This window comes from Equus caballus, chromosome 2 (assembly GCF_041296265.1).
Source record: "Equus caballus isolate H_3958 breed thoroughbred chromosome 2, TB-T2T, whole genome shotgun sequence".
NCBI classification, from domain to species: Eukaryota; Metazoa; Chordata; class Mammalia; order Perissodactyla; family Equidae; genus Equus; species Equus caballus.
In genome coordinates, this window is record NC_091685.1 from 123,346,444 (window position 1) to 123,360,233 (window position 13,790).

A 13,790-nucleotide genomic window follows, 5' to 3' on the forward strand; every position below is an offset into this window, starting at 1 on the left:
ACAGGATTGAAACAAAAAAAAACCCCACTAACTGGGAAAAAATATTTGCAAGTCATACATCCAACAAAGGGTTAATATCCATAATATATAAAGAACTCACACAACTCAACAACAAAAAATCAAACAATGCGATCAAAAAATGGGCAGGAGACATGAACAGACATTTCTCCAAAGAAGATATACAGATGGCCAATAGGCACATGAAAAGATGTTCATCATCACTGATCATCAGGGAAATGCAAATCAAAACTACACTAAGATATCACCTTACACCCATTAGAATGACAAAAATAACCAAAACAAATAGTAAAAAATGTTGGAGAGGTTGTGGAGAAAAAGGAACCCTCATACACAGTTGGTGGGAATGCAAACTGGTGCAGCCACTATGGAAAACAGTATGGAGATTCCTCAAAAAATTAAAAATAGAACTACCATACGATCCAGCTATCTCACTACTGGGTATCTATCCAAAGAGATTGAAATCAGCAATTCCAAAAGTCCCATGCACCCCAATGTTCACTGCAGCATTATTTACAATAGCCAAGATGTGGAAGCAACCTAAGTGCCCATCAACTGATGATTGGATAAAGAAGATGTGGTGTGTATATACACACAATGGAATACTACTCAGCCATAAAGAAGAACAAAATCGTCCCATTTGCAACAACATGGATGGACCCTGAGGGAATTATGTTAAGTGAAATAAGCCAGATAGAGAAGGACAATCTCTGTATGACTCCACTCATATGAGGAATTTAAAAATGCAGACAAAGAGAACAGATTAGTAGGGGAAAACAGACTACTGGGGAAAAGGTGGGGTGGGGAGTGGGCACAAAGGGTGAAAGGGTGCACTTATAACACGACTGACAAACAATAATGTACAGCTGAAATTTCATAAGATTGTAACCTATCATTAACTCAATAAAAATTAGAAAATAAAAGAATAGAAAGATATTCCATGCACATGGATTGCAAGAGTAAATATAGTTAAGATGTCCATACTACCTAAAGCAATCTACAGATTCAATGCAATCCCAGTCAGAATCCCAATGACATTCTTCACAGAGATAGAACAAAGAATCCTAAAATTCATATGGGGCAACAAAAGAGCCCAAATAGCTAAAGAGGTCCTGAGAAAAAAGAACAAAGATGGAGGCATCACAACCCTTGACTTCAAAATATACTACAAAGCTATAGTAACCAAATCAGAATGGTGCTGGTACAAAAACAGACACACAGATCAATGGAACAGACTTGAAAGACCAGAAATAAATCCACACCCCTATGGACAGCTAATCTTTGACAATGAGCTAAGAACATACAATGGAGAAAGGAAAGTCTCTTCAGTAAATGGTGTTGGGAAAACTGTACAATCACATGCAAAAGAATGAAAGTAGACCATTATGTCTTCCCATACACAAAAATTAACTCAAAATGGATCAAAGTCTTAAAGGTAATATATGAAACCATAAAACTCCTTGAAGAAAATATAGGCAGTACACTCTGATATAAGTCTTAGAAGGATCTTTTTGAATACCATGTCTATTCAGGCAAGAGAAATAAAAGAAAAAAATAAACAAGTGGAACTTTGTCAGACTAAAGAGCTTCTGCAAGACAAAGGAAACCAGGAACAAAATGAAAAGACAACCCACCAACTGGGAGAAAATATTTGCAAATCATATATCTGACAAGGGGATAATGTCCAAAATATATAAAGAACTCACACAACTTAACAACAACAACAAAAACCAAACAACCTCATCAAAAAATGGGCAGAGGATATGAACAGACATTTCTCCAAAGATACACAGATGGCCAATAGGCACATGAAAAGATGTTCAGCATCACTAATTATCAGGGAAATGCAAATCAAAACTACAGTAAGATATCACCTTAAACCTGTTAGAATGGCTATAATCACCAAGACAAAAATTTACAAACGTTGGAGAGGATGTGGAGAAAAGGGAACCCTCATACACTGCTGGTGGGAATGCCAACTGATGTAGCCACTATGGAAAACAGTATGGAGATTTCTCAAAAAGTTAAAAATAGAACTACCATATGACCCACCTATCCCACTACTGAGTATTTATCCAAAGAACTTGAAATCAACAATTCAGAGAGATTTATGCACCCCTGTGTTCACTGAAGCACTATTCACAATAGCCAAGAAGTGGAAGCAACCCAAGTGCTCATCAACTGATAACTGGATAAAGAAGAAGTGGTACCTATATATACAATGGAATACTACTCAGTCATAAAAAAAGACAAAATCGTCCCATTCAGAACAGCATAGATGGACCTTGAGGCTATTATGTTAAGCGAAATAAGCCAGACTGAGAGAGACAAACATATATGATTTCACTCATATGTGAAAGATTAACACATAGACAAAGAGAACAGAGCAGTGGTTACCAGAGTGGAAGGGGGTTAAGGGGTGGGCATAAGGGGTGAAGGGGCACATTTATATGGTGACTGACAAATAATAATATACTGCTGAAATTTCACAATGTTATAAACTATTATGACCTCAATAAAAAAAAAAAATCAACTGTCCATATATGCGAGGGTTTATTTCTGGGCTCTCCATTCTATTCCGCTGTTCTATATGTCCATCTTTATGTCAGTACGTGGTTTTGACTACTGTACCTTTATAGAAAATTTTAGAATCAGGAAGTGTGAGATCTCCAACTATTTCTTCTTTTTCAAGATTGTTTTTGGCTATTCTGGCAAATCTGCCTATACTGACAAAAAATTTAGCTATTGTTTTGGTGCCTTGGGATTTCATATGAACTTTGGGGCAGGTTTCTCTATTTCTGTAAAAAATACCATTGAGATTTTAATAGGGATTGCATTGAATCGGTAGGTCACTTTGGGTCATATTGTCATCGTAACAATATTAACTCTTCCAGTCCATGAACATGGGATGTCTTCCCATTTATTTAGGTCTTAATTTCTTTCAGTAATGTTTTGTACTTTTTAGTATACAAGTCTTTCACTTCCTTGGTTAAATTTATTCCTATTTTATTCTTTTTGATGCTATTGTAAATTGGATTGTTTTCTTAATTTCCTTTTCAAATTGTTCATTGGGAATATATAGAAATGTGACTGATTCTTGGTGTTGATTTTTGTATCCTGCAACTTTGCTAAATTCATTTATTAGAGCTAACAGTTTTATGTATGTGTGTGGAATCTTTAGCATTTTCTACAGATAAGATCATACCATTTGTGAACAGAGTTAATATTACTTTTCCAATTTAGATGCCTTTTCTTTCTTTTTCTTGCCTAATTGTTCCGGCTAGAACTTCCAATACTATGTTGAATAGAAGTGGCGAAAGTGGGCATCCTTGTCTTCTTCCTGATCTTAGAGGAAAAGCATTGAGTGTGATATTAACTGTGGGATTTTCCATATATAGCCTTTACTGTGTTGAGGTAGTTTCCTTTTACTGTAGTTTGTTGAGTGTTTTAATCATCAAACAGGGTGTTGGATTTTGTCAAATGCTTTTTCTGCATCAATTGAAATGATCATTTTTCCCTTTTTCATTCTATTAATGTAGCAATATTATATTGATTTTCATATATTGGACCATCCTTGCATTCCAGGAATAAATCCCACTGGGTCATGGTGCATAATCCTTTTAATACTCTGCTGAATTCAGTTTTGCTAATATTTTGTTGGGGATTTTTGTATCAATATTCATAAGGGATATTGGTCTGAAGTTTCCTTTTCTTGTAGTGTCTTTGGCTTTGGTGTCAGGGTAATTCTGGCCTCATAGAATGAGTAAGTATTCTCTCCTCTTCAATTTTCTGGAAGAGTTTGAGAAAGATTGGTGTTGATTCTTCTTTAAATATTTGGTAGAATTCATCATAGTAGCCATGTGGTCCAGGGTTTTTCTTTGTTGGGAGGTTATTGATTACTGATTCAATTCTCTTTATTAGTTATAGGTCTACTCAAATTTTCCATTTCTTCATGATGCATGACCAGTTGGCTTCATGTTTCCAGGAATTGGTCCCTTCCATCTAGGTTATTCACTTTGTTTTCATGCAATTATTCATAGTATTCTCTTATAATCTTTTTTATTCCTGTAAAATCAGCAATAATGTTGCCACTTTCATTCTGTTTTTGTAATTTGAGTCTTCTCTTTCTTTTTCTTAGTCAATTTAGCTAAAGGTTTGTCAAACCTGTTGCTCTTTTCAAAGAACCAACTGTTGGCTTCATTAATTTCTGTTGTTTTTCTGTTCTCTATTTATCTCTGCTCTAACCTTTATTTCCTTCCATCCACTAGTTTTGGGTTTAGTTTGCTCTTCATTTTCTAGGTTCTTAAGATGTACAGTGAGGTTATTGATTTAAAATCTTTTTTTTTTTTTTTAGTGTATCACCTATAATTATAAATTTCCCTCTCAGCACTGCTTTCACTGTATTGCATATGTTTTGGTATGCTGTGTCTTCATTGTCATTTGTCTCAAGGTATTTTTGAATTTCCTTTGTGATTTCTTCTTTGACCCGTTGGTTAATTTCCATATATTTGTGAATTTTCCTGTTTGGGCAATTTCATTTTAATAGTTCCAGCAGCAGATTTCTCATCACTTCTCTTAGGAAGGTTGTTGCATAGCAAAATGGCCTTTAACAACTTTTTCTGCTTTTACACTTAACTCTCCTTGTTATATATTAATCTCAAGACCCTTTGAGGCTTGCCCAAATTCTGATGTCCCCTGCAATACGTAGGCAAGTCATTCAAAAGTCAGCTCACTAACTTAGTTACTGGTGAAATCTAGTAACTTTGTTGGTGGTACGACATTATATCAGATATGACACCATGATGGACCAGCTGTAGCTACTTATGACTGGGATAAAATGACCACTCCTAATTCCATGATCAAGGGCAGCAGGGCCAAAGTGAACCACAGTTGACCTTTTTAAATCAACTGTCTTTTTTTAATTAGAAAAAAAATATTTCCACACTAGCAATTCATTGCTCGCTTTTCTGGATGTTTCTGAGAGATACAGCAAGACAATTCGTGTATCTGATTAGTGTACAAAATGTGGGAAAGGTAGGCAGAGTGGGGCCTTTGGAAACATAAGCCTAAACACCTGACGTTGTTCTCAAATGAAATCCAAAAGCTTGTCCAACATGACAAATATTCCTATCTTGTATTAAGTAGAAAATGTTTCATTTAAAAATTCTTCAATTCTTACAATTTAAGAATTCTCAAATGCCTTACAATAAAAACATTTTAAAAATCCTGTGAATTTATTTTCTGATTCGACTTTATCATATATTGACATGAGTCAGGCAGTCTCTCGCTACACCCCGTCTCTGACTGTCACCGTGAAGCTGGAGGCAGGCTTCTTCACTCGCATGTCAGAGGGGACATGATGGCCTCAGAAGCTGAGAGAGATTTGTCCAAGGTTGGATGTTTGGGAAGCAACTGCCTTAGGAATTACACCCAGGGGCCGAGTCCAGAGTCTTTGGATTTCCCACTTCAGCCTTCATTTTTCAATCCATATTTTTGGCCAAAATATCACAAAATACATATGATATGATGGCTGCTGAAACATTTTCAAGTTATAAGCATCTCATGGTTTGGTAAATGCTTCAATTATTTTAAAACAAATTATTTGGTGGCATGATGGGCAATTTCCTTTTCTTTGAATCTCTGTGAATTCTGTTAATCCAAATGCACAAGACGACATTTTAAAAAATTCATTGAACAAATATTGCTGAATATCCTGTATGTGATAAGAACCTTATTAGACACTGAAATGAATACTAAGACAATCCTTCCTCTTAAGGAACTTTTATCTTATGGAAACAGGATCCGTATTTTAAAAATCTTAAAGCAGTGTTTGTGTCTCGCATTTTGGCAGTTGGTTTGTATGTATCTTTTAGGGAAGATTTCAGAGGAGAACTAAGGTGCAGCTTTCAGGAGCTCAGACGTCTGGTGAACTGTCAGGGTGGGCACGACCTGGATAGACGTTAATAATTCCAGTGCGGAAACTACGTACCTAACATAGCTCTTACCCCTCTGAGTGCCCTCAGCTGTGCAAGGAGCATCTGGGGCTCCCTGGCACCCATGCTGTGTTAGATAAGAGTAAAGCAAGGAGCAGTGCCTGGTACGTGGCAGCTTCTCAAAGGAGTGGCTTCTTTTCTTTTTACCAAAATAAACACATTACTCAGGGAACTTAGAAAGAAAAAGAGAGAAGCGCTTGGATACAAGCCCTGAAGTAAAGTGCATCCAGAAGCTTGGCCAGGAGCAAGCAAACATGTTGGTTTGGACAGATTTTGGCACAGGGAACTCCCCAGTTCATGGCAGGACCAAACAATCCTGGGCTTCGCTCCGGTCCTTTGGGGAGTTCAGAATCAACCCAGTACAGTGACTCCCCAGACCCCGTTCCATTTCCTGGGAGCTCTGCTGTCCTTTGACAGCAGGTCATCACATCTCCTGACGTTCCCTCGGGAGCAGTCCCTGGGAGCCACCTTGAGAGGCAAGCCCCATGCAGTGTGGTGTCCACTGTGTCCGCCACGTGAGACTAAAGCACACTAAAATGTGCTCCTCAGGGACGCTTGCCCTGCGTTTGCTTCAGCCCACCACGTGCATGAGCTCAGACACTTGGGGATGCTTTGCTTTCAGGGTCATTGTGCACTAGAAGCATTGACTTTTCTCCCCTCTGAAATGTAATAAATTGCAACTGTCCCTCTTAACAAACTAACTAGTGGGAGAGGGAATAAATTCCCCCCGCAAACACGAAACAACAAAACCTCTAACAAATGGGGAGGATGAGCAGAGTAGTCAGGCCAGGAGGCAGCAAAACAGAGAACACAAAACTTATGAGCCAGCTCCTCCACAAAATGGGGTCACCACCTGTTTCCTCATCACCTCACAGGGCTTTGTGAAGATTAAAGAATGGATGTCAGGCATAAAAACTGTAAGATGCTATCCTCATCACAGGCGCCACAGATGAATTAAATGTGCACTCTACAGACACAGCAGTGCACCGTCCACTACCACTCTGACTTATATTAGGAATTCAGGATCATGCTTCTGATATCCTCATATATTTCACTAGAAGAAAATGGAATGTCACATGTCAAGGTTTGTGCAGCATCGCATCGGTTCCCCGTACAATGCACAGATTAGGAGTCTCTGAGGCTATGGCCAGCAAAATCAGCACACCAACGTTTCAAACAGGAGGACAGGACCATCACTGTGAAGGGATTTCATCCGAGGCCTGGGTGGGGGTGGCAGAAAGACTATTCTGATCCATACTCTATCATATTTCCCGATAATCCAAAGACAAACCCTTTGGGCTGTCTTAGTTTATCTCACTCCCCTCCCCCACTGAAGTGCGTTCACTAAATTGGTCTTGCGGGTCCTGCCGTCATCTTCATCAGGGGGTCCACGAACACTCACTGCCACCTACTGTTGCAATGACTGTCGACTTCTAGTTGAGGACATCACCCTAGTGCCCCATTGCTGAGGGCATCAGGATGACAGTTCTTTCAGAACTGACTGACAGAAAGGACTTTGCTTTTCTTGAAGAATTAATGATTTTGTCCCCTTGTGAACATGGAGAATCAGAATCATTGAGTGCGTAACTGATTTTTCCCCCCACGAGTGGCTTTATATTGCTGTGAATTATTTTTCACCTTAAATCCAAGGGCAGGAAAAATAGCACAATCCAGTTTGTTTACAGGTCCATTAATTGAAGGTTATCACCTTATTTTAAAAATAGTACTTGAAGGAAATATCCCTCTTGTGGTTTTAATAAGTACTTAAAACCAAAAAAAATTTAAAAATCTTTAAAGGAAACAACACATTTTTTAAATTGAAAGAAACAGTAATACTAAATTTGAAAAGAGTGTTGATGTCACTGTGGTTTATTGGGTAAATACAAAGGATAGGCTCTTGCTTTTTGTTTTTTTTAAGCAAAGCCAAAGATATTAGAAACCAAGTACACATATCTTCTTTAGAATAGAAACAGAAATTAGTTTTAACTATTAGGCACTTAAAATGTAAATGTCAAGTGGCATTTTAGAAGTATAAACTGTGGTTACACTCCTAAACTCCTCCTAAAATGTCTTTAGGAGCACAAAAGCACAAGCAGGGAAAACATATTTCTAAACAAAGATAATTTCCTCTTTTAAGAAAAGAACCTGAATTCAAATCTCATATGAGAAACCAATGATCAAGAGATTGGTGGGGGGGGTGGGGGGGGGGGGGAGAAGAACTTCTGAAATTTACATATTTGATTAAAATGTAAGCATTTAATAAAACTATTACAATAGCATACAGTATATATCATAATGAAAAATATATGTCAGGAAAATAATGAATTCTAGACTTAAAATTTTACTTTACAACAAGGCACTTAACACATTGAAACAGTACAGTAAATTTCCGAAAGAATGCAATTGGCTCCTCTCAAACCTTTAATATTTCTTTTGTGAATATACTGTAACATAACCATACATTTTGCAGCATTAATCATTGCATAGGAGGTAAATTAAATAATGAACTCCACCTTGGCAACTAGCTTAGCTTATGTTTACAGTTTCTTCTTTTTCTTTTAAAGGACAGTTTTAAATAATTCCACAATAAAGAACTATTCTCATTCATGATTCATTTAGAACACAGCATAGTTAGACTAATGAGTAATAAAATAAATCAACTTATAAGGTGTATATCTGTATAAAAACTTATCTTTGGGTACCTGTGACATGATTTTCAGTGTTTTAGGTATTGAAGTCAAGAGCACTTCTTAATAGAAGAAATATTTTTAGCAAGTAAGTCAAAGGAGTTAAATTATTGCAACACAATGACATTAAAGAAAATACCAGCAATCTTTATACATACAAATAGAAAAGCCTTCAACATATGGCATATTACTTACAATATGCTTGATTTAAACATGTAAACTCATTTATTAGCAAATTCCTTCTCACACTTCCTTACACTACAGAAGTGAGTGTGTTAAGACTGGTTTAAATTTTTAATCAGTTTTACAGTGCAAAACAAAAACCACAAAAAAGGGATTAAGAAAGAAACGTTCAAAATATTCAAGGAACAAGAGGGGAATTTCCAATTAAAAAAGAAACTGCGTGAGTTCCAGCACACAAAAAGAGAAAAACGACAGACAGCCAACTTGGTGTTTCCAAGCACACAGCGCGCAGGGGTTATAAAGGGAGACATCACTGATTGTGGCGGTGAGAGGTAAACAGTCTGCAGGTCTTCTTTGATCGAATGGATACGAGATGAGAATTGCACCTCCCTGGGGTCTAAGCACATTTTCCCTTTGGGAAAGGTTTAAAATGCCTTTCAAATAATTCCTTTCACATGATGCTTTCAGATTATTGGCAAAACTAATGAAAAACAAATGCCTTTTAAAAACTTGAAGTGGCAAGTTTGTGCTCCAAGTCATAGAACGTATTTCCACAAGGGGGCACTGGAACACAGCAAACACGCTTGTGTAACGTGGTCCGTGGCCAGACTAGAGACCAGGGTCTCTTAAAACAGCCTTTCTTCCACAGCAAAACTTGTGTCCCGGGATGCCAGTCAATTAAACAACAAATTCACAGTTTCTTTGGGTGGAACTGGGGATGAATGCTTTCTTTTCAGAGCTAGTGGAGGAGCTCAAAAAATTGAATCTGAGAGGAACTTATTTCCATGTGAAAGAATTTAGAAAAAAATATGGCATAATTTATAAGAATTATATGTTATAGATATTGCACAGAAGGACTAAATTACGGGAAAAGCTTCAAACAGGAGCACTGGTTTACAAAAACAAGGATAATGCATGAAATCTGGTATCTTATTTAATTAGCAAGGAATGGGGGCTCTGAAAATTTACTGTTTCAAAGGCCGGGTCATGTGTATGTTTCATGTCCCCAGGCGGCATGTTGGGGTAAACCTCAAGTTTGCTTTCCCAAATGTAAACGAGTTTCACTATTTCTCTTATTTTCCCATCCTGAAACTTTGATATGTCCCCCCTTATTTTCAAACCACATGCTTCCACAGCATCTATTAGAAAGTGATGACACATATGCATAAAGAACATGGGAGCAGTATGTCCACGTGGGGGGGGGTCATAGATGTTTTTAAAGTTCTTTAAAAGGTGATGGTATTATTATTATTATTTTTAAACTGGATTATTTGACTAAAATGCAAGGTTGACTGTTTCAAAGGGTCTCCAACAATCAATACACCACAAGTTTTAAAGCTTAAACACTTTTCCTTATTTAATTTGAAGAAAAGTGGGTTATCCGAAGGCCTCTGAATAAGGCTCGCCGGTCCCTCAGGCTGTTTCATGTGAGTGAGAGGGTCTGAAATACCCCAGTGTCAGGAGGGCAAACCCAGGCCTTGGGGTCCGGGGCTCTCCCTACAACCAGATCGCAGGAGTTTCAACTCTGTGTTTTCAAGCACAACACCTTGTTCTACCCCACGTCAGTATTTAACAAGGGAAAATTATGTAGAATGATGGCTGAAGGCACCAGGTAAGCCACAGATATGTTTCTTATTGGTTTAATAATTAATACTGGAAAAATCTGCATTTCAAAGCCTGCCAAGGATGTTTTGGGTTTTAATTCTTGTTTTAAATAACCAGATTAGAGAGTTTTTCTTCCTGCCTTTGAATTCAACTAACTTTCCTTTAGTGATGCTCCTGTTACACAGAGAAAGCCATATGGAAAACACACCCAGAATTTTAGCACCAAAGGATAATGACCCTTCTGAACAGATCTGTATTGTGCTTCTCTCGAACAATGAAAAGTTCAATTTTGTGTACCGAACCAAGGTTGACCAGTTTATGATGACAGATTTAGGGATGTTTTTCATTCTAAGTGGAGGGAAATCCTCACCTTCAATAGAAATGTAACTGCCTCCTTCCACCCCATTGGCCTCTCTGCCCTCTGACCTAGGGTTGGTGATTTTGTAACCTTAAATCTTTTTCTAAGGTTACTAGAAGTCTTAAGAAATTAAGCCAAGAATTATCCAAAAGATTCAATAGCATTAAACAATGCACTAAAACTGATGGCATTAAATCTGATCAGATTTCTAAAACTCCATCTTTTTTTGCATCACCTCAAAGAACTTTAGAAACAATTATCCCCCTTAATCCCCTTCACAGCGTAGCTGTCTAACACGCCGGCCCAAGAGGAGGTTATAGTGCAGCACCGTGGTGTAATCTCAGGGTCAGAGCAAAACTGCTCGGTTGTGGCGTATGTCCTCAGGACCAGTTTGTAAGAGGCTGAGTCTCTTGCTAAAAGGCAAGGATGCATTCAACTTTTGGACTCCATCTCAGTTTTTTCACAAAGCACAATGTAACTGGGAAGAAATCGTTTTCAGTGAAGTGTGACCAATTGTATTTGAGTTCCAATTAGCAGCTCTAAAACAGATCTGGGAGAGAAACGTGGGCTTGTCCCCAGGTGGCAGGGCCATCGGCTCGGCACAGAGGGGTTTCCAGCCTGTGCTCGAGCAGTGGGCTGCCTGTGGGTACGAGGTGCAAGTGTACCGGGCAGACAGTGTACAGGTGCATACACAGGGCCCCCCGGTAACAGAAATAGCCCTCAGTTTCCTATGTATCTGTCAGATTTTAAAGTGAAATATTTACACATGTAAAAGCCATGGGGTGAGGCAAATACTTCCATATTTACTTAGATCATTTTCTTAAAATAAAATTATCAGTTAAAAAAAAAGTAAAAGTGACACATAGTGCATGGGGCGGCCGCAGCGTACCTTCCCAGATCTGGGCCCGGCCTCGCCCACGAGAAGGCAGAAACAGAGTTCTCTTGAGGCTTATTTGCAACCCAGCATCTCCCCTCACTAACGAGCCTGATGCCAAAAACCACTCTCAACGTAGGTTATTCTATTTACATAGTAGCTGTATATATCCAGATATTTTATTTAAAATGTTAACAAATTCTTCTGACCTTGGAAGAAAAAAATCCCGAAAAACTTCCGTCGAGGGCTTTAGTGGGGAAAGAGCGAGGAGAGGACCGCGTCCTCTGGCCCGTCTTTAACAAGCTCCTGAGTAAACTCCCAGCGTGGGCTCGTCACCAGCGGAGGAAAAGCTGCAGCAAAATACGTCTTTCTCAGGATTAATAAAAACCAGTCAAAGGCTAATACTTCGTTCATCTTTCTAATCATTTGCACAAAATTTGGTCCACTTCTTCATTTACCAGTCAAGTTCTCCTAAAATAAAAAGACAAAACTATACCTTTGGTTACAGCGTAAACGCTTTTGGTATCAGAGCTGGTGCCTTTGTTTTGCTTTTCAGGTAGATTTCTCATTATCTTCACCGATCTTCTGAACCCGTGAATACTTTTTGCACGAAGATTTAAAGCAGCCAGGAGGCCAGGAGAGGGGCCAGGAAAAGCAGCAAGGAATTGAGCCTTGTACGTTTTTCTCAAAAAAATAAAAGATGGGGAACCACCATGCTCGAGACAAGAAGTTAGTCTGTGAAGAGACCTTCAAGTTCTGTAAAAGGCAGGAAAAAAGTAAAATGAGGCATATCTTTCATGATTTGCATCCTAATTTTTTTCTTAATTAAACCGTCATTCGTTGTAACGTAGCAGAGAAAGTAGTGGAATCTGGATCACGAGGCAGAAACTCTTCGTGCCTCTTCCCTAACTCTGACATGACTGTCCCAAATGCCCTTTCTCCTCTCTCTTGGTGGCTCCAGCCATTTCTTCTGCCTGCACCTCTAGTAAGAGCGGAGACTCAGGAGCGAATGTGAGCTATCCACAAGGAACGATGCTCAGGATGTGTGAGTGGTCAGATCTATGGCCAAGGAAGATGGAAGAGGAAAAGGAGGGCCGACAAGGGTGCATATTTCAGAGGAAAGAGGAAAAGTTTGGTTCAGTGGCGTCACTAGATGTCTAGATGGAAGTCTAAGAAGGAAGATGGCAACAGGAGACTACAAAATAGGAAACAGAGCTACAAAGACAAGGAAATCCCAGAAAAGGCATTTATTAGTGGACAGCACTACGTGAGAGTTGGATTTAGATCCTTTGGGAAAACGCTATTTCAATCCCTCACAAATTCTCCAAACATTATATGCATCAGACAACATGGCAAGACTATCCAAAGATAAGTAAGTCACGGTACACTGACTCACTCTATTACACCAAGGACGTACACCAAGGCCAGGAAAACTCAGAGAAGGAGAGGAATCATTCCATTTCGGGACGAGAGGAAGAGAGCAGCAGTTAGGGAAGGCTTCCCAGAAGAGGTGGCATTGGATCGAGCTCTTTTCAGAATGAATAGGTGAGGAAACAAGGGTCATCCAGGAACAGGAGGCAGCAGAAACAAATAAGGAAGGATAAGAAGGGAAGGCAGAGAGCACAGCACCACCAAGACACGCCCCAGATCCAGGAACTCACAGTTACTCATTTCGCCTGACTTTTTCAAATAGTTGCCATCTTTTCCTCAAAATTAAGTTCTTTGAGGGCAGGGAGTGTCTTACATAGCTGCACCACAACGCTTCTAGAGAAGGTTCCTAAATTTTAATTTCCCGTATACACTACTTCAACTCTCGCATAAATAGTTGAATTAGTACAACACTGCTAATTATAAAGCATCTTTATCCTTAAATGTCATGCATATTTGTGACCTTCTTTCTTTCTTCTTCTCCCCACAGCCCCAGTACATAGTTGTATGTTCCAGTTCTAAGTCCTTCTAGTTCTTGTCTGTGGGACGCCACCACAGTGTGGCTTGACGAGTGGTGTGTAGGTCTGCACCCAGGATCTGAACTGGTGAACCCCAGGCTGCTGAAGCAGAGCGTGGGAGCTTAA

The 13,790-nt window shown here is 38.9% G+C and overlaps 1 protein-coding gene and 1 long non-coding RNA gene across 8 annotated transcripts in view; one reads left to right on the forward strand and one right to left on the reverse strand.

Moving 5' to 3' along the window:
• LOC111772598 (uncharacterized) overlaps positions 1–13,790 on the forward strand; it is a 49,854-nt gene that overhangs the window by 12,845 nt on the left and 23,219 nt on the right. The gene's annotated exons all lie outside the window — the stretch shown is intronic.
• Positions 7,865–13,790, reverse strand: part of SGMS2 (sphingomyelin synthase 2) — a 38,737-nt gene continuing 32,811 nt past the window's right edge. For 3 of the 7 annotated variants that reach the window (XM_070246188.1, XM_023626996.2, XM_023626989.2), the window contains exon 6: positions 7,865–12,474. In XM_070246188.1, coding sequence (XP_070102289.1) covers positions 12,271–12,474 — 204 coding nt within the window. In that variant the 3' untranslated portion in view covers positions 7,865–12,270. 7 annotated transcript variants of the gene reach the window in all.